We start from the raw sequence: 22,446 nt of genomic DNA, 5'->3' as shown, positions 1-22,446 counted from the left end.
CAACTACAAGTCCTGTCATCACCTCTCTGATGTCACAGTCCTCTTTGAGAACAAAGGAGAAACCACACACAGTATATGTTTGAAACTTGATTTGAAGTCAGATTTTTCTGACACTTAATCCACTGTACCACCTATCTAACTACGAACATTTTTAAAAATTTCTTTGTTTTGCTTTGTTTGCTTGTTGTTGTTGTTGCTGTTGTTGTTTTATAACAATCTGGGAATACAGATGTATTCTGAAACCATACAACAGAAGAAAACTAGCTGGCCTACTCAAGGACTCACCCTGTTCCTTCTTCAGCTGTTTATTCTAACCCACTGAACTAACTATTTAGTTACTGACTGAAACTGTTCTCTAGGGAAAACTCAGGGAGGTTTGGAAGCAATTTGCATGCAACTAACAATAAAAGTTTGTCACCCAGTTGCCTTTCTTCTTTAAGAAAGAAGAACTATTTCCTACAACAGTTGCACTACTATTTCTTTATCAGGATCCCACTGTTTTTCATAGTTTGTTACTCACCTCAACTTGTAATTGTTTTGAAAGCCAAGAATGTTAAGCTTTCCTTTTGTCACTTCTATCAGTGCTGTTCCATTTTAAATCAATGGAATGTTCTCAATTTATTCCACTGAGTAATTTTTCTCTTCCATTAAATCTTGCCTTATGTTCCAATTCCAGACTCCTTTAAACAAAGTGATCAATTTTTATCTCTAGGGACTTAATTGCAATATGCAAAATTTAACAAAGGTATGTCATTATGCATTTGTAAGAGTCATAGCATCTGTTATTTAGATGTATGACTTAGTTTCAGTCAGCCATATAATTCCTCGATGCCCAATCTATGACCCTATGCTGTGAGCTCCCATAGTGACAAAATTCCCCTTTCCAAAATATATTTCAAACATTTCGCCTTTTTCTCCATGCTGTCCTACATCTTTAACTTATGTACACTTTTTTCTTGGTTGACAATGTGGCACAGTGGAGAGACAGCTGATTTCAGAGTCAAGAAGACCTGTGTTTATGCCCTTCCCATGACATTGGCCAGCTCTGTGACTTTATACAAATCATTTAAATTTTGAGTTTTTTAAGCTAATTTCTGAGTTTCAGAGAAGGTATCAACCTACATGGGTTGAAGTAGATTCCTCACATAAAAATCCCCTAATCACTGAAGTCACTGTCCCATTCCTTATCAATATCCTCTCCTCTTATCTTTATAATGTTTTGCATTGTGAGGTTGAAATGTATAAATAACTAAAGTGATCAAAACTCTTATCTCACCTCATAAAATTAGAGTGTTTTTAAAAATAATTATACTTTATTTTGGCATTCTTTTTTTTGAATGTTGAGGTCCAAATTTCCTCCTTTCATTTAGCCCCATCCCCATCCACTGAGAAGGCAAGCATTTTAACAATTATATATGTAATGTGATTAAAAACATTTCCATGTTGGCCATGTTACAAAAAAAAAGTACAATAAAATAAATGAAAAAGGTATTCAGTACCCTACAATCAGAGTTCATCAGTTCTCTTTCTGGATTCAGGTAGCATTTGTCTTTGTGAGTCCTTTGGAATTATCTTGAATCACTGTATTGATTAGAGTAGCTAAATCTTTGTTGATCATTGTTATAATATTGTTGTTACTATGTACAATTTTCTTCTCATTTTGCTCGCTCCAATTTGCATCACTTAACATGAATCAGCCCAAGTTTTACCACGTTATTTAATTTTTTATCGAAATTTAGGTCACTAGAGAGGATAAATAGAAAAAAAAGTGGTGTGATTCAAACAGTAGAAAATTGAGCAAGTGTGTTTGTGGGTAGGAAAGAATACCCTTAATTTACATTGTGTTTTAATGTTTACAAAGTTATTTCCATACAGTAACACTGTTAAGACTGAATGCAAGTGCTATTATCTCCCTTTTACTTATGAGAAGACTGGAGTTGAGAGGTAAAATACCTTTTCTGTGTTCACAAAAAAAAAAAGTTAGTAAGTCTTGGAGATATGACTTGGAAACATAACCAAGTGTTCAGACAACAAACCTAATATTCATTCTAAAACATCACACTTTCTCTTTAGAAAGAGAAGATAATAATCAGAGTAATATAATCTGAGAGACATTACTGGAGGATTTAAAAACTGACCAGCGGCAGCCACTATTTTTTCTAAGAAGGAGATGTTATGACATTAATTCTAAAGAGTGAAGTTAACATTCAAGTAGGTGCTAGAAATGTGACATATAATGAGGTGGAATGAGAGATATAGCATATATAGCTATGCATACTATAATACAGTATATAGAGTAATACCATTAGAAGATGGATTCAAACATTACTGATATTTGGGGAGAAAGAACATGGCAGGCTCCACAGAGGAACTATTATCTAAATGTACCTTGAAGGAAAATAAAAATTCTGTGTTAGAATGATAGCTTAGACTGGTATATACTTGGTAATGACAAGCAAGAAGGTTCTGTGGTGAAAGGAAACATTTAGCAGTGACCATTTCTGCAATTGTCATCCATATATAGAATCCCCTAATGATTCATTTCAAAATACTGAGGTAATTCTGAACAAACTCACTTTTATAAAAGAGGGGAACCACTAAAGATTCTGAAATGTATTATATCATTATTTCAGATTTGTTGCATCTGAACCCTAGTTACACAGCCCTTCTCTTTCCCCTCTTTCACATCTTTTGGTGTTCATGAAAGCTATGATTTTGTGTCATAGGAAAATTCATTCTAGTTTATGTAGCATATTCAGACAAGTTCCTATGACATTGAACTCAAAACATGGATTCAGAAATTTTTTTTTTATTTTTCTCAGGTGGGAACTTGAAGAGAAGATAGACAATTGGATATGGCATTCTAGATGAAAGTCTACTTGTATTGAGTTGTGTGATCATGGAGAAAATACAGGAGGTAGTTATAGTTATAGGACTGATATGTAGCTAGTAGATGAAAAGAAAAATAACTGAGAAAGAGTCAGGTCCTGAAACATAGAGAAAATAGAAGACCAAAGAAGAATACCAATTGTACCTCCTGATTAGTGGGCCATGGATTCACTCTCCAGAGGGAAAGAATTAAACTCTCATGTATGCAACTCAAATGCATCCATCAAAATGGGAGATGTCCAGGAAGAAGTGACAGTCTCTTCTGTTCAAGTTTATTTATTTAAGAGGGAATCATTGACAAATAAAAGACATGCATTTTTAGGGGAGAATAGTAGACCAAAGTCAATAAGGACAAAGTTACAGATAATTTGACACAACAAAGATTTATTGTATGCTCTAAGAGCCTGGGAGTAAAGGACATGACAAGGATGGAGGAAGATAGAAATCAGTGCAGTGCCGATTTTATTAGAGTTGGTATGACTAACTTGAACACTAGCAAGTCACATATCCATCAAAATCATCAGTTTTCTCATCCACAAAATGGATATCATCATACTTTTTATTTCTATAATGTCACTGTTATTTTTATTTATTTTTTATTTTGTTTCTTTGTTTTTTGTTTTGATGCAGTTGGGGTTAAGTGACTTGCCCAAGGTCACACAGCTAGTAAGTGTTAAGTGTTTGATCTGAGGCCAGATTTGAACTCAAGTCTTCCTGACTTCAGGGCTAGTGCTCTATCCACTGAGCCACCTAGCTGTGCCCCCCCATAATGTCATTTTTTTCTTTTTTATTAATTTATTTTGATTTATCAACAATCACTTCCATAGGCTTTTGAGTTTAAAATTTTTCTCCCCCTTTCTCCCCAGCAGCCTCCCCAAGGTGGTGCACAATCTGATATAGGCTATACATTTACATTCCTATTAAACATATTTTCACATTAGTGAAGTTGTAAGTAAAAATAAAAAGTAAGAGGAGGAACCATCAGAAAGAGGAAACAAAACTCAACAAGAAGAGAAAAAAAAAGGTAGTGATTCAACTTCCATAGTTCTTTCTTTGAATGTGGATAGCATTTTACCCTATATGTGTCATTCTTTTTCAAATGTGTTTCCTGTAAAGAACATATTGTAGGATTATGGTTTTTAATCCATTCTGCTATCTGCTTCCATTTTATGGGAGAGTTCATCCCATTCACATTCACAGTTGTGATTACTATCTGTGTCTTTTTCTCCATCCTTTTTCCCCCTGTTCATGATTTTCTTTCTCCTTTCCCCCCCTCACTAGTGTTTTGCTTTTGACCACCGCCTCCTTCATTCTTTCCTCACTTCTATCATCCCTTTCCCTCCCCCCTCCCTTTTCTTTTCCCTTTTCCCTCCTACTGACTATAGGGCAAGTTCCATTTCTATACCTAACTGATTATGTTATTCCCTTCTTGAGCCAAATCTGATGAGATTAAGGTTCAAACAATGCTCACCCTCTTCCTTCTTTCCCTCTGCTGTAATAGGATTTTGTTTCTTTTCCTGTAATGTAGTTTACCCTTGTCTGCCTCCTCCTTTCTCAGTACATTTTCTAAGATCAGACTAATCCACTTACTTGGATCGATTTGACTCACTTGATTAATTTTTTTTTATCATTGTATCAAAGTCAACCAATATCCATCCCCTTTATGTATACTCCTTTAACATGGTGTAATAACAATACAATTCTCAAGAGTGCAAGTGTCATCTTCCCTTGTAGGGATGTAAACAGTCGGCCCTTATTAACAACATATTGTATCTTTCTGTCCCATTTACCTTTTTATGTCTTTCTTGAATCTTGTACTTGAAGATAAAATTTTTTATTGAGCTCTGTTCTTTTTATCAGGAAGGTTTGGAAGTCCCCTATTTTATTGAATATCCATCTCCTCCTTTGAAAAATCATGTTCATTTTTGCAGGGTAGTTGATCCTTGGCTGCAATCCAAGCTCCTTTGCCTTATGGAATATCATGTTCCACACCCTGCAGTATTTTAATGTAGAAGCTGCAAGGTCCTGTGTAATCCTTACTGTGGTTCTATGATATTTAAATTGTTTCGTGCAGCACCTTCTCTTTCATCTGGTAATTTTGGAATTTTGCTGTTATATTCCTTGGTGTTGTTAATTTGGGATCTCTTTCAGGTGGTGATGTGTGTACTCTTTCTATGGTTATTTTACCTTCTGGTTCTAGGACTTCAGGGCAGTTTTCCTTTATGATTTCCTGAAAGGTACCTTCCAGCTCTTATTTTCATCATGATTTTCAGGTAGTCCAATAATTTTTAAATTGTCTCTCCTGAATCGATTTTCCAGGTTGGTTGTTTTACCGATGAGGTATTTTACATTTTCATCTATTTTTTTTTCATTTTTTTATTTGTTTGACTGATTCTTGCTCTCTCATAGAGTCATTAGTTTCCATTTGTCCAATTCTAGTTTTTAACAGATTGTTCTGTTAGTTTTTGTACTTCCTTCTGTAGTTGGCCAATTGTATTTTTAAAGGATTTGTTTTCTGCAGTTTACATTTTTCCAGTTTGCCAATTGTGTTTTTTAGGTACTTGTTTTCTTCAGTGTACTTTTTTTCCAATTGGCCAATTGTGTTTTTTAAGGACTCTTCTACCTCTCTCATTAGACTTTTAAAATCCTTCTTGAGCTCTTCTAAAAAGACTTTTTGGGCTTCAGACCATCTTATTTTCCCTTTTGATGTTGCAGATATGGGTTTGCTGACAATGTTGTCCTCTTCAGAATTTCTGTCTTGATCTTCACTCTTCTCATAATATGAATCTATGGTACCTTTCTTTTTACTCATGGTTTCTTTATTCCCTGGCCTCTAAAGAGATTAAGCTGTCCTGCTGGGGAGCAGAGGGCACTGACCCAAGCTTCTTGTGTTGGGAGCCTAAGTCTTAGTCTCTGGCTTTGTGTGCTGGGGCCTCTTATGTTGGCAATTGCAGGCTGTAGGGTTTTGGTAGCTTATCTCATGTTGGGTTGGAACCCAGCAAGGCTGGAATTTTCATGCAATTCTAGGTTGCCTGCTTTTCCTTTCCTTTAGCTTTCTTCACTTCCTTTTAGACGGGTGGTGCAGGGTGTTTATCTGCTTGGGGCCTCTTGCAATGCTGCCTCCCTTCTATATGCACCTGGTTGTTTTCTGAGCTGGTTTTCAATGGTTTGCCCACCCTCACTGAGGCACTCAGAGGTCCAGGTGTTGGTGTTTGCCTGCTCCACCATCTATGGTTCAGGATCTCCTCCTGGTTGACAATTGGAGGCTGTAGGGTTCTGACAGCTTACCTGGTGTTGGGTTGGAATCAGCAAGGCTGGGACTTTAGGAAGATTGTAGGTTGCTTTCTTCAGCTCCTTTCAGATGAATGCTGCAGGGTGCTTATCCACCTGGGGCACTTTATAGTGCTGCTTCCCTTATTTTTGCTGAGGCCTTGGGAGACCCATTTGCTGGGCTGCTGCACTGCTGTTTCCTGTCTTTCTTCTAGTTCAGCTGTTCCAGGGTTTTTTTCTTATTTTCTGGGGTGATATTTTCTGGGTTTTCAGAGATTGACAGGGGAGGGTGAGAGTGACTACCTTTTTTACTCCGCCGTCTTGGCTCCCTGAAGCAGAAGAGCCCATAATGTCATTGTGAATAAAACCTTAAATGACAATAAAAACACAAGTTGTTAATTTTATCAGTGATCACAATGTACCAGTGCCTTGTAAGTTATTGAAAGAGATTAAAGGACAATATGACACAGTCATTAATACTATAATTGTACATTCTCATGTTGTTGTTTTTGAGGCCCAGCCTATTTTACATTTTGTTCTAAATCATATTCCTTTCTCTGGATAAGGAATCTTTTACTGTATTCACCTTAATTATTGTTTGCGTTATAAGTGGCTTCCTTGTAAAAAGAAAGGAATTAAGTTTCTTCTTCTGTACTTCCATGTGTGCTTCTGTGTGCATGTGTAAGTGTGTTTCTGCATGTGTTTTTGGGTAGGTGTCTGTATGGAGTCAGTTGGGGTTTAAATACTTATAAATAAAAATCTGAAATTATAAAAGGTTTTAATGACTTTGTTCTGACAACATTAGGCTTCTATTGGAGTGAACCAGTTGAAATTGGTACGTAGTTTAGCATTATGTAAACAACCCTCCTAGAGCAAAAACATGTTATAATTATTAGAGAGAGATTTTATTTTCCTTTTGTGTGATTGTTTTTGGAAATAATCTAAAGAATGAAATGATCATGTAAAAATTGCTGCTATTCACATTTTAGTTACAAATAAAAAAAACAGTATTTTGTTGAGTGGCTATCAACTGCCCAATTATCTAGCCTGAAAAGCACTCTTTACCATATAAAGTGCCATTGAGTGGATTGACACTTTGTATAAATTAATGGTGATTATTCAAGATTATGACAACTTTTAAATAAAAATGAACTATTATAATGTTACTTCTTAGGAAAATTCATTTGCTTTTGCTCATGTTAACCACTTCACATGTTAACTACCTGGACTTCAAACTATAGCAGTCAAATGCATTTATTAATAGTGCTTGAAGTCCCAGGTAAGTTGATATCACATTGTTAAGACTACAGTAAGCCATTAGAAATTTAAAACAAGCATTCCTAATGTCCCTGAATCTTAGCAGGTGGCAATACGCAAATGAAGTTTTAAAATAGTACTGATAAAAATAGGCATTGCATTGTAATGTCATACATAATTGCAAAAAAAAAATCAAAATTGACCAACTTTGTTGGTGTATTCAACAATAAGGGAGGTTAAATAAATTGTATTACATAAATTTATTTTAATACTACAAAGCAATTAAGATAAAAAAGATAAAGACAAAAATACACAGTAGAACAAAATGAAGAACCAGAAAAATGCAGTAATAGATGGTGCTTTAAATGTTTTGACAATATATGCCTACCAATAATTAACACTCTATTGCTGCATATTTTATGCCACTTCTGGTAATATTCATTAGTAATATGTCTTAGCCCTTTAACATCCAGCACACATTTTTCCATTGCCTTTGGTCTTCAAAATTTTCATCCTTGAGACACTGTGGTATTCTGTTATTTGAATTTATATAAAATGTTATAAACAACATGAGGATAAGAATCATGTCTTATCCATTTTTAATTCTCCCATAGTATTTAGTGTTGTGTATTATTCTCAGGAAACATTTGCTTAGTTAAATTCAATTTTGTATAAACAATAGAGCTATTCACACTGGTTAATGTTTATTAAGGGCACAACATGTGCCATCAGTAATTATTGGCAAATTCAGTCAAAAAATACATCCAATCAAATGATTTGACCCATTACTTCAGTCAAAAATAATGATGGCCTAATATCAAGCAATGACTATTTCTGGAGTGACTTTTATGCGTTAGGTACTCTGGGAAACATAAATAAGTATTAGGTATCTATTCTCAGAAGCTTACAGTATGATGAAGGAGGGAAATGACAGAAATATGTGAGAAATTGCATTGCAGTACATAGTAATTGTTATATACCAGTAAAGAACAACAATGCAAGAGATATCAGAAAGAACCACATAATCTACATGTGGATGCTACATGTGAAATGTTCTTCAGAGAGTACTCCATATACTAGAGTCATCAGGGAAGGCTTCTACAGAGAAGGAAGGACTTGAACTTGGCAAGGTAAGAGAGAAACAGGAACAAAGCATTTATATTGTACCTCTAATGTGCCAAGCACTGTGCTAAGCACTTTTTACAAATATATTATCACATTTGATCCTCACAACAATCCTGTAGAGTAGATGCTATTTTAATCCCATTTTACAGTTGAAGAAACAGGCAAATAGAAGCTAAGTGACTTGCCCATAGTAACACAACTAGAAATGTCTGAGGCTGAATTTGAATTCAGGTCCTCCTGGCTGCAGGCCCAGCACTCTATTCAATATACTACCTGATACATCAGCTTGGCATTGAATATGTGGCAAAATCTGATAAAAAGTGAAAGAGTGCATTCCACTTTTGGTGAAAAAACATGTTTATACAGCAACAGCAACAACTTCATGAAAGTGGGAAATATCAAGAGGCATTTGGTAAACAGTTAGTAGACCACTTTGATTGGAGAAAGTAATGAAATATGAGGTTACAAGGATGTTTTGTTAAATGATAGATGATTTTGAATACCTGTGTAAGAAATCTGAACTTTATCTTCTTAGCAAGTTAGACATAGCACAGGGAAAAAATGCAGTGCAGCTAGGTGGCACAGTGGATAGAGCACCAACCCTGGAGTCAGGAGGACCAGAGTTCAAATCCGACCTCAGACACATAGCACATACTAGCTCTATAACTCTGGTTGAGTCACTTAACCCCAACTGCCTAGCCCCAACCCCTCCCCCCCAAAAAAAAGAAAAGAGTGCCAGATTGAAGTTATATTTTGATTCTGTCTCATGCAGCATAAGGGAAGTCAATTTACCTCTCTGCATCTCAATTCCCTCTCAATTCTTGTGTTGGACTACTTGAAGTCAAAGATCCTTCTAGCTGTAGATCTATGTTTTCATGAGTCTGTGGAGCACAGAAGAGATGATAATTTCAGTCAGCATTGGTAAATGCTATGAAAAGATCTAGATTACTAATGTTTGAGAGAAGTCCATTAGATGTGGCAATTAGAAGTCAGTGGTAATTTTAAGGAATGATTTTTTATTAGAGTATTTGAGTCTGAATTGAAGGAACTGATGGAAATTAGCAAGAACACATGTTGTGGAAAAGAGGGATGGGTATAAACCACATTTTCAATAAATTTGTCAGTAAATACTATAGAGATAAATGTAAAAATAATCATTGTGGCTATCAGGATCAAATAAAAGTTCTCAAGATAGAGACATACCTATATATATTTTGAGACAAAGTGAACAGTCAGTAAAGAAAGATACACACACACACACACACACACACACACACACACATGTTTTGTCTGAGATCTACCTTTTGCCCTTTAGCTGAAGCATAGTAGATTTTGCTCCAGCTCTTTATTTTAATGGGGTGTGTGTGTCTCTCTCTCTGACATGTGTGTCTCTTACATGTGGTTGAGTTCTGGTTTCTAATCCATTCTGCTATTTGTGTTTTATGGGTCAGCTCATCCCATTCACATTCACAGTTATGATAACTACCTTTGTATTTCCTTCCATATCATTTTCTTCTGTTTACCCTTCTCTCGCTCAGTCCCTCCTCAAAAATCCATTTTGATTTTGACTATTACTTCCTTTAATACTTCTTCCCTTCCCCTTCTATTTCCCTACTGGGAAAGATAGATTTTAATATCAAACTCTGTGTGTGTGTGTGTGTGTGTGTGTGTGTGTGTGTGTATGTGTGTGTGTGTGTGTGACATTCATCCCTCTGAACCTATTTAAATGAGACTAATATTCAAGCATTGCCCACCACCATGCCATTTCCCCCTATATTATTAAAGCTCTTCCTTTATACCTATTTTATGCGAGAAAATTTTCTTCATTCTACCTCTGCTTCCCTTTACTCCCTGTGCTTCTTTCTTTTTTACCTCTACTTTTTTTGGAGATTATCCCAATATAATTGACTCACACCCATGACTTCTGTCTATGTATGTCTCTGTCCTAATAATGATAAATATCTTATGAGTTCCATGTATCATCTTTCCATATAAGAATGTAACTACTTAACTTTATTGAGTACCTTATGATTACTCTTTCATGTTTACCTTTTTATATTTCTCTTGAGTCTTTAGTTTGAATGTCAGATTTTCTATTCAGCTCTGATCTTTTCATCTTTCATGCTTGAAAGTCCTGTATCTTGTTAAATATCCATTTTCCCCCTGAGGAACTATACTCAATTTTTCTGGGTAGGTTATTCTTGGTTGCAATTCTAGGTCTTTTGATTTCCAGAATAGCATATTCTAAGCCCTCTACTTCTTTAAGGTGGAAGCTACTAAATCTTTTATATTCATCATCATGACTCCACAAAATTTGAATTGTTCCTTTTCTGGCTGATTGCAACACTGTTTTTCTTTTACATATGAATTTGGGAATTTGGCTAAAATATTCCTGGGAGTTTTCATTTTGAGATCTCTTTCAGGAAGTGATCAGTGGATTTTTTTGTTTTCCAATTTTCAATTTCCAATTTTTTTTTAGTCAATTTCCAATTTTTCAAATTAATTATTTTTTCTTCTGAGTTTTTGTCTTTGTCTTGGCCTTCTCTGCTATGGTATGAGCTTTTTATGGTAACATTCTTTTTTGCTGTTTGTTCATTTTCCAGTCTATTTCTTGACTTTGACCTTTATGTTGAAGTTGGGCTCTGGCCACCTGGAGATGGGGAGGTACTGTGACAAACTTTAGGATTTTTTCATGATGCTATTTTCAGAGCTAGTTCTGGGTCTGCAAGTTTTTGGTGTTTCCAAGGTGATGTTATTCTGGAACAGGTAGGACCACTGTACTCCTGTTCTATACTCTGGTCTTTACCTAGGAATTGTCCCTGATTTCCCTGTATCCGTTAGTTCTAGTATTCCTCTTGGCCCAGAAACTAAATAGTTTCCCTGCTACCTTGTGACTAATCACAAACACTCCTCTATGTCATGGAACTGCTATCCCAAACTACTTATGGGCAATAGAATTTCCAATCAATATCAGCTGTATGTAATGCCAGCAAAAGGTCGCTGATAATCTCTTTCTGACCAGTTGTATGACCCCTTTACCATCTCTGGGCTGAGAGCTCCTTAAGCTGCTGCTGCTGTTGTTCATGTTGCTTTTGCAGCTACCTCCAAGGCCCAGCACTGATGCTCCTGCCACAGTGCAGGCCTGAACTCACCTTAGTTTTACAGAACACTCCTACAGACTTCCTGAATTGTCTTAGGCTAGGAAAAAAATGTCTTCTTCTGATCTTTGTTGCTTCTGTCACTACAAAATTTGATTTGAGGCATTATTTTAAAGTTGTTGGGAGAGTCATTTTTGGAGAGTTCAGCTAGGTCTTATCTTCTTCTTTGCATCTTCAAGGAATACTGTTCTAAGCTGTGGGATATATTGTAGAGGTTTGAGGTAGAAACAATTGAGACAATGTCCTAGAGTGACCTACAGGTGACGGCACTGAGAGTAAAGGTAGAGAGTTTTACCTTTAAAGGTAAAAGTTTTTGTTTTTTGGGGTTTTTTTTGTTCCTTTAAGATTAGAGGCAAGAGGGGGCATCTGGGTAACACAGTGGATAGAGCACCAGCCCTGGATTCAGGAGAACCTGAGTTCAAATCCAGCTTCAGACACATAGCACTTATTAGCTTATTGGCCAAGTCACTTAACCCCATTGCCTATTCCCCCCGCCAAAAAAAAAAATAAATGAAGATTAGAGTCAAGAAACAGAGGATGGTTGTAGAGTGATTCTGAAAGGTGTAGGAAGGAATATTACATTCAAATCAAAAGGCCTAGATATTCTTTGTGGAATAGGGAGATCAGGACTCAGAAACAGAGAATAGGGCATATAATGGAGTACCTCATGAAGTAAAGAATGTTCAAATTAGCTGTTGGAGGAGAACATGATAGGAACTTAACAAGAAGGTTACCATAAATTAATTATCGTGTTGGTATGGCTTTGATGAGAAACTATGAGGCTATCAGACTGGACACACTCTAAATGAAGAAAATATTAGTCATGCTTAAATCCAAACCCACCTATCTTGATTTGTTCATGTTCCGGGATAATACAAGTTTTATTATTTTATAAAGTTACCTCATTTCTCTCCTTTTCTAATCTATTTCATTTCATATATTTCTCATGAAACTTGTTTTAAATCTTCCAGATTTAGAATGTGTTAAAAAAAATAAGAAATTCATTTATAAATTTCCAACTCTTTATAACTCCATTCAGCCATTTCAAGGTTACTTTTTTCTTTTTTAGTATCCATACTTAAAAGAGGAATTTTGAGAATGATTACAAAATGTTTTTGAAGCAGTGTGAAATTAGAAGTGTTATGTTTTAAATGATCATTTTGATATGATATAAATGATATCTTTATAAATAATGTTTGGTACCAAGGAAGGAGAATTGAATTTGGAATCAGGAAACATAGGCTCAAAATTCTGGTCCTACTATTTAATACTTGTATGATCTTGGACAATTTAATTCACCTTTCACACCTTAATTTCCTAATTCATAAAAAAAAAGATACTCAGACTAGATGGGGACATAGATCTTTTCTAGTATTAGATCAAGAGAAGAATATCCTACTGTCATAAAAAGTCATCTTTAAATTAATCTGGAATTACTTACCATATCCTCTATATAAAATGGAAGCATGAACATATCAAAATGACCTATCCCTATCCTGAAATAAATAGCTTCTCTTTGTGTATCTGTGTGTGTGTGTGTGTGTGTATGTCTGCATGTGTATGTGTGAATTGAATCCTAATGTAGATAGATTATTTAGGAACAAAGGTAATAATAATAATTTCCAATAAGTAGTAAGCAGAAAATACCTTTTTTGTCATTCAGTGGAAAGGGTTTGTAAAGAATGTTATCCCAATTTCTATTAAAAAATGAGCTCGAAGGGTAAATGTGTCTAGAAAAAAAATTGTTTCATTAATGTTAAATGATCTAGAAGATAGAGGATAGTGTTCAAGTACTATGTGTAGCTACAAAGGCACAGTTTCTAAAGTGTAGAACAAATAAACATCCTATAGTCTTCTCTGTTAAAATATTGTATTCATTGATTTAATTCTCTCAGATTTCATTACTTCATACTGAGCATAATATAAGCTTGACAGGCTTGACATAAAGTTCTAGAGTGTAACTTATTATCCCAATGGCAAGAATTCTGAAACTGGCATGGTCTTCTAGTAATTATAAATAAAATGTGGAATATATGACCCAGAAGATTATAATTGGAAGCATGTAATAAGAATGGAACTGATAATGAGGTACCTAGATGAATTAGATTATTTAACTATTTCACCAAATTTGCATTCAGTACCAAGCTAAATAATATAAATAAAAATACTGCACATTTGTTAGTTAATGCAGCAGTGAGAGTTTATGTTAGAGGCCTAGTGATTAAAATATAAAGACACTTTTAAATCAAATCTAACATGTCTAGGGGGAAAATGTTGATCATATAGACTTGTCTTTTCAAAGTTAAATGTCTGGGGGGTGGAGTCAAGATGGCTAAGTAAAGGCAGAGACTTGCCTGAGCTCTCCCTCAAACTCCTCCAAATACTTTAAAAAAAATTATTCTAAACAAATTCTATAGCAGCAGAACTCACGAAAAGATGGAGTGAAAAACATTTCCAGCCTAAGACAACTTGGAATGTCAGCAGGAAAGGTCTGTTACACCAGAGTGAGAGATAAGCACAGTCCAGTCCAGGCTGGAACTACGCAGACCAGGCCCCAGCAAAGCAGGAGCAGGCCTTAGGAGTGACTGAATCAGTAGCAGCAGCACCTACTTCTACAGCTCTCAGCCCACAGATGGCAAGGGGGTCTAACAACTGGCCATAAGGAGATTACAAAGGTCTCTTTGCTAGCACTGAGTCAGGACACTGTTGCTTTGCCCATATTGGTATTCATGTCACAGTCCTGGGTGGCAGTCCCAGGGCAAGGAGGAGCATTAGCATAGCACAGCTTGCAATTGCAGTGGAGAGGGAACCCTCCTCACAGTTCCAGGGTAGAAAAGAGTGCTTGTACTTGCTCACAGAGCAGAGTACAGGCCAGAAGAGTAGTAAACACTTCTCCTTAGGAAGGGCTGAAAATTTACAAGTCCCTAGAATTATCTCTGAAAAGAGTCGCACTAAAAGCCTGAAGCTTGGGACAATGGGCCCTCTACCTTAAAGCAGAGCCCTATTTTAACAAAGAGTTAAAAGTCCACTAATAGGCTGGGGAAATGAACAAACAATGGGGGGGGGAACTCTGACTATACAAAGTTATTATAGTGATAAGGAAGATCAAAACACACACTAAGAAGAAGACAACAAAGTCAAAGCTCCAAGAAAAATCTGAATTGGTCTCAGTCCATGGAAGAGCTCAAAAAGGATTTTGAAAACCAAGTAAGAGAGGTAGAGAAAAAATTGGGAAGAGAAATGAGAGTGATACAAGAAAATAACGAAAAATGAGTCAACAGGCTGGTAAAGGAGACCCAAAAAGTATGGAAGAAAATAACATCTTAAAAAAAAAGTAGGCTAAATGGTAAAAGAGGTCCAAAAAGGCAATGAGGAGAAGAATGCCTTAAAAAGCAGAATTGGCCAAATGGAAAGGGAGGTCCAAAAGCTCACTAAAAAAGAAAAAATTCTTTAAAAGTTAGAATGGAGCAAATGGAAGCTAATGACTTTATGAGAAATCAAGATACAGTAAAACAAAACCAAAAGAATGAAAAAATAAAAGACAATGTGAAATATCTCATTGGAAAAATAACTGACCTGGAAGATAAATCCAGGATAGATAATTTCAAAAATAGGAGACTGTCTGAAAGCCATGATCTAAAACAAACCTAGACATAATGTGTCAAGAAATTATCAATGAAAACTGTCTGATATTTTAGAACCAGAGCATAAAATAGAAATTGAGAGACTTCACCAATCATCTCCTGAAAGAAATCCCAAAATAAAAACTGCCAGGAATATTATACTCAAATTCCAGAGTTGCCAGGTCAAGGAGAAAATATTGGAAGCAGCCAGATAGAAACAATTCAAGTATGATGGAGCCACAGTGAGGATAACACAAGATTTAGCAGTTTGTACATTCAAGGATCAGAGGGCTTGTCAAATGATACTATGGAGGGCAAAGGAGCTAGGATTATAACCAAGAATCACCTACTCAGTAAAACTGAGTGTAATCCTTGTAGATTGGGGGGGGAGGGAATGGATATTCAGTGAGATAGAGGAAAAGACCAGAGCAGAATAGAAAATTTGACTTTCAAACACAAGACTCAAGATAAGCATAGAACGGTAAACAGGAAAGGGAAATCATAAAGCACTTCAATAAGCTTAAACTCTTTACATTCCTACATTGGAAGATGATATTTTTAACTCGTAAGTCCTTTCTCATTATTAGGGTAGTTAGAAGGAACATGTATAGACAGAGGGCACAGGTGTGAGTTGAATATGAAGGGATGATATCTAAAAAAATAAAATTAAAGGATGAGAGAGGAATGTCCTGGGAGAAAGAGAAAAGGAAAGGTAGAATGGAGTAACTTATCTCACATAATTGAGTCCAAAAAAAGCTTTTACAGTGGAGGGAAAGTGGGAGGAGGTAAGGGGGAGTGAGTAAACCTTACTCTCATCAGAAATGGCTCAAAAAGGGAATAACATACACACTTGTATAGGGTATAGATATCTATCTTACCCTACAGTAAAGTAGAAGAGTAAGGGGATAAGAGATGGAATAGGGGGTGTCATAAAAGGGAGAGCAGATTGGGAGATGTGGTAGTCAGAAGCAACACACCTTTGAAAAAGGACAGGATGAAAGGAAGAAGGGAATGGAATAAGGGATGGATAGGATGAAGATAAATATAAGTAACAATAGTAACTGTGAAACAATATTTTTAATTTGGTTTCTCTGATAAAGGCCTCACTTCTCAAACATAGAGAAAACTGAGTCAAATTTATTTTTTTAAAAAAAGAGCCATTCCCTAATTGATAAATGATCAAAAGATATGATTAGTTTTCAGATGAAATAATCAAAGCTATCTATTCAAAAAATACAAATTGAGATAGTTCATAGGTACTACCTGGGTAATAAGGCAGAAAAAGTAAATTACAAAATTGCAAATATTGGAGGGAATGTGGGGAAGGTGAGACATTTATGCTTTGTTGGTGGAGTTTTGAACTGATTCAATCATTCAATCAGAGCAATTTGCCCAAAGAGCTATATGCCCAAAGGGCTATAAAGCCATGCATGTCCTTTGACCTATCAATACCACTACTAGATCTGTATCCTAAAATACATTTAAAAAAGAACGAAGACCTATATGTACAAAAGTATTTATAGCAGCTCTTCCCTAGGAGCAAGAATTAGATATTGAGGGATTGCCCATTTATTGGGGAATGGTTGAACAAGTAGTGGATGTGGTGGATGATGGAATACCATTGTACCATAAGAAATGATGAGCTGAAAGCTCTCAGAAGAAACTGGAAAGACTCGCATGAGCTGACTTAGCCGTTCACAGCAATACAATGATACAAGACAACTTTGTAGGACTTCTGATGAAAAATGCTATCCATCCCCAGAGAAAGAATTGATGGTGTCTAAATACAGATTGAAGCATATTTTTTTATTTTATTTTTCTTGAGTTTTTTTGTTTATGTTTTATGTCACAACGTGACTATTATGGAAGTATTTTGTATGACTACACATGTATAATCTATATGAATTGCTTGACTTCTCAATGGGAGAGGGATGGGGAAAAAGAGAGGAAGGGATTTTGGAACTCAGAGTTTTAAAAATGAATATTAAAAATTGTTTTTACAACTAACTACGGAAAAAACAAAGTTAAACATCTAGAATCATCTGGGGCTTACTAGACTTATGTTTTTTAGGTTTGTAGCTAATTTGGATTATAGGAGAAAGAATGTGATTTTTAGCCTTTCCCATACCTATTTAATTATTCTACCTTCATCCCATTAGTGTTGTATTGTATAGTCAGTTTAATCCTTACAAGTATGGATATAGAGGTGATAAAGTAACCTATCTCTCTGAGAAGCAATCACCAATAGTCTTCTAAACATAGCCCTTGAAGAAGGTACAGATCAATAATCTTCATTGGAATTAGTTCTCTATGAAAATAACTCTGTACCTTTTTTGTCTAAGAAGTAGAAAGGGCACAGTCCTTTCTACGTCTTGTTTTAGATTAGTGCTTAAGAGTGATCTGACAATATAACATCAAGTCTTTCTTATGGAATTGTTTATAATACTTTGATCAAAGGAGAGATATGGTCTGAGGTCAAGAACATCAAAAAAGCAAGCAAAAAGAGGTAGAAGTCAGGTCACCATTTTGTGAGTGAATATATAGGAATCAGAAACAGCAAATGAAAAGTGAGTTTAGAAACACAGGAAATTAGAATCAAATTGTCAAGCCAGACAGGAATATAGGAGAAAGATGTTGATGATAAGAAAAGATGAAAAGAAATAACAATCTGCATCAGGAAAAAAATTAGGGAAGAATCAATATTCTAACTTAAAGTGTAAAATATTTTTAAGACCACAGAGTCAAATCATCATCAACTTGGAAAAGTTCTGAGTACTTTAAAGACTCAAGTGCACCTTGCAATGTCTTTTGCTTTGCCTGACAAAAGATTCTGGTTTAAGTTCAGTGTGATTATTTATTTTCTTGTGGGGTGGAGTTCTGTCATAGCTTACTTGTCTTTAGTTTATCTGTTTCCCTATTACTTGGAAAGAATTTAGCTCAGAAAATATCCATTCACAGATAATCAATTACTTTCTAAAGGATGATATATTCTTAAGTGGTAAGCTACATGGCTCAGTGGATAGGAGTGTTAGGCCTAGAGTCAGAAAGACCTGAGTTCAAATCCAGCCTCAAAAACTTACTACCTATGTGACCTTGGGCAAGTCACTTAACCCCTGTTTGCCTTAATACACTGGAAAAGGAAATGGCAAATCACTCCAGTATCTTTGCCAAGAAAACTCCATGGACGGTATAGTCCACGTGGTCATGAAGAGTTGGACACCACTGAACAACTGAACAACAACAAAGCCTTAAAACATTTTTTTAAAAAGTAAAACCTCAGAGCAGCTAGGTGGCACAGTGGATAGAGCACTGGCCCTGAAGTCAGGAGGACCTGAGTTCAAATGTGCCCTCAAATCAAACACTTGACACTCATTAGCTATGTGACCCTGGGCAACTCACTTAACCCCAATTGCCTAAAAAAAAAAGTAAAATTTGTTAGGTCCATATATTTTAAAAACAGTGCACTTTCAGCATTAGGCAATTTAACTGAAATATGTCTAAGAAAAACCTAATCACAATAATTCATATTTGCCACTCAGAATAGAGCTGACATGGGCAGAATTAACAACTTGGGAGGCCTAATTAGGCTATTCTTTGGGTTATATTTATAAGGCACAATGATTAGCAATCTCATCAGCTATCTTGTTTTCAATTACTGCCATTACATGATGATTGACTCCCCAAGCTCTTTATAAGACAGATGTTCCCTAGAGCTATGGTAGGACATGTTAAATTATTTTCTGGACATGCCTTCTTCTAGAAGTAACCTTGGCATTTCAAACTCAACATGTCTAAAGCAGAATGGAGTCATTTCTCATCTTTCCAAACTTATCTCTGTTTCCTAAGAAACATACTACTGGCAACTCAAAACTAATAGTATAGTCAGAAATTCTTAGAGACAAAGAATACCATTCTTCATCTTCCTCTCTCACACAGTGGGCAGCAGAACTCTTTCTCTCTGGCTGGATAATCATCCTTTTAACATATTCTCATTTGTTCTACCAGGAATCCGCGTGGACCTCTAAGTAACCCTGTTATTCATTTCACAATAACTATTATGTTTGCATTATCTCACAACCATTCAAGGGGATTAATGTGATCCAAGGACCAGAATTTGTTCAGGTTATCAAAGGGTAACAACACCATTCAAATAAGTCTGTTTAATATGCACAGTTTTTCCTCTACAGTTATTATATTAACTAGTCAATGTCATTGTCAAATGTTAATGTCTTTGTTGTTGCAGATTCAGATGTGGTGTATAAAAACGGGAATGGACATGTCATTAAACTGAATGTAGAAACAAATGTCACCACATTATTATTGGAAAACACAACTTTTGTAAGTAATGGATAATTACTTTACTTATTTATGTGTCATTGGTTTCAGTTTCAAGAACTCTTGAGATAATGGTAATTTTCATGCCTCAATGATAACACTTCATTTAAGTATGGCAGGTGAAAAGTTGACAAATTCAAAACTTGGTCTTGAGTGTAAGATAAGGAAAACTCTAGACAGTATGTTGTATGTTCTAGTAGTCTTTTGCACGAATGGGGGGAAAAAATTCTATCCATTAACAAGGACTTAAGGCTAAGTGAAACTTCCCTGACCTTTATTTCTTATAATATCCTTGCTAGGTGTTAACGTCTTTATGGAATTTTGGGTAAAATTATTGTAACTTCCCCTTTCAGTAATTTTTTGTTTGAATTTATCTATATCATCATTATAACTAATGTGATAATATTTTCATAACATTTTGTTTTGACACCAAAGTCTTTTCCCTTCTCTCCTGGAACACATACCCTCACAAATTCAATCTTCCTCCTATATAACAATGAAAAGCGATGAAACAACTTTGTGAGATTGTGTTTTTAACATTTGATATCTCTAGTTCTCCAAAGCTATTGAAAATGGGGAGGAGAATTTCATCATGTATTCTCTTTGACTGATATATCTTTTTTTTTGAATTTCAGAATTATCTGCTTTTAAATATTATTTTCATTTATAATGTTATACTAATTCTGTATATCTTTCTCCTGGTTATGCTTACTTTAATCTATATCAATTCTTACCCATATTTTCCAGAGTAGCCCTTGTTCCTTGTTTATTCCTGATGATACTTAAATACACCAAGGCAATTTAGGCATACCCTAATGAATGGATGGCAGCTTTGTTCCTAATCTTGTGATAATTGCCGCCAAATTCAAAACTTGGTCTTGAGAGACCACAACAACCCATCATGACATTTTAACATTGAATTGATTTAAGGTAAAGGTAAAATTTAACGACAACCAAAATTGAAAAAGTTAATGATAATAAATAACTATTGAAAATGAGTAAGATCTACTATACAACGTATCATTATTGAAGGGGATATTTTCTTATCTGGTTTCTTAGAGTGACTAATCTACTTCAAATAAGAAAATATATGTACATATTAGCCAAATATTGAAATTTAGCATTTGTTAATATAAAAAAACTGTATTTTTATTACTCAACCACTGAACATTTTTGGTGTAAATCTGAATATCATCCTGATTCATTTAGGGAGGCTCATAAGTAGTGATTTTTTTTTTCCATCACAGTACAATATAACACCATTACTAAGAGATCAAGGGGTTCCAATCTGCATGAGTGGAATGAGCTTCCACCTTGATGAAATCATTAGTCACTTGAAGGGCTTTATTAAATGGTCCCAAACTTATGAGAGTATATAGCTAAAAAGTTATAGTAGTCAGGAAATTCTTACTATTACTAATATAGTTTTCCCAAGGTTGATTATTTTTTATTCCTACAATGCCTTGAAAAACTCTTCTGTGATTATCATCCCATTATCTTAAAGTTGTTTGAGAACAATGCTTCCCACCTTCTGTCATGATGTTTTGTTTTGTTTTGTTTTGTTTTGAGTATTCTTTAGCTTATACTCCTGTACTTTACTTTCATATTTAATTTTCTTTCTTTCCTTTTATTTCTAAATTCCTTTGTATTCTCTTTCTTTTCACATTCATGATAGCCATAATTTTTAATTGCTATGGAAACACATGTATTAAATATTTCATTTCTGTTCCTCAACACGAACAGCTAAACAGTGAGAACTTACTTCTTCTTCTAAGTTGTTTTTCAGAGAGTGCAGTTATTAAACCTCAGCTAACAACACCGGCAACCTGAAGTCTGTAGAAAGGGCTACTAAATCAAACACTAATCCTTGGAAAGTGCAAACTAATTCTAGTGGCACTTCCACACAATTCAGAATATGTAGTTCAATGGCAGCTATGTATTTGAGTGTACTCTTGGTTAAGAGATGGCTCTTAACTAAGAATTTTAGGACAAATGTCTTGCTAAGTTTTATCAGAGTATGGTTTTAAACAAATTGAATTATTTTGTTCAGTCATTGCAAGAGCATTAATATTGATCTTTAACTCATTGCAAGGAAGTAATGAAAAAATTTATAATAATCTTGTGGGCCACATTAAATATAAAGTAAAATTAAAACATTTTCAATTAATATGTGTCATCAGGATGATAAAGTATTTACCAAGATATGTTAGCTATATGATAACAATTGTCAATAAAATATATTATTTTATTAAGCCTCAGAGAAAAATAAAATTTCTTAATCCCTTGATTAATTGTCTTTCATAGTTTTCTTTCATTAGTATTTGTAAAAACTATTGATGAGTTAACTAAAAACTCCCTTTGTTAATGCTAACAATAATGGTATGGCTGTCAAATGTAAAGTGAAAACAATCCCCTTTAATTATTAATTACACTAATTTAATCAAACTAATTTAATTAATTATGCTAAAATTGTCTCATGTCATTCATCTGATTTATCATTCTAACAGAAGAGCATGTTGGGGTCTATACCCACCCCCCTTTTTAGATGAGCCATGCAAAGGAAAGTTTTTGCCATTGAAGTGCATTAGTGATGTCTAAATAGTTGTTATTGTTATCTCTAGAAAGTAGCCCAATTTCAAATAAAAGCATATTCAGAATGAGACAGCTAGGAAAGTGTTTCCCTAGTTTTAACTGCTTTGTACTTATGAAACATCAGTAATTTGGAAATAAATAATAGTCTGAATGATACAAAGAGCCTACAAAAGTAAATTGTTCTACAGTGAAATAAA

At 35.0% G+C, this 22,446-nt stretch overlaps 1 protein-coding gene across 1 annotated transcript in view; it reads left to right on the top strand.

The window, feature by feature from the left end:
- Positions 1 to 22,446, top strand: part of DPP10 (dipeptidyl peptidase like 10) — a 956,967-nt gene that overhangs the window by 489,680 nt on the left and 444,841 nt on the right. Inside the window, exon 4 of the mRNA XM_078146817.1 lies at positions 19,566 to 19,660. Coding sequence (XP_078002943.1) covers positions 19,566 to 19,660 — 95 coding nt within the window. The remainder of the gene's footprint in view (positions 1 to 19,565; positions 19,661 to 22,446) is intronic.

The sequence above is a fragment of the Phascolarctos cinereus genome, unplaced genomic scaffold (genome assembly GCF_003287225.1).
Source record: "Phascolarctos cinereus isolate Bilbo 61053 unplaced genomic scaffold, phaCin_HiC Scaffold_726;HRSCAF=1367, whole genome shotgun sequence".
Taxonomy (NCBI): domain Eukaryota; kingdom Metazoa; phylum Chordata; class Mammalia; order Diprotodontia; family Phascolarctidae; genus Phascolarctos; species Phascolarctos cinereus.
The sequence above is the reverse complement of the archived record's forward strand: the minus strand, read 5'-3'. Positions and strand labels throughout refer to the sequence as shown.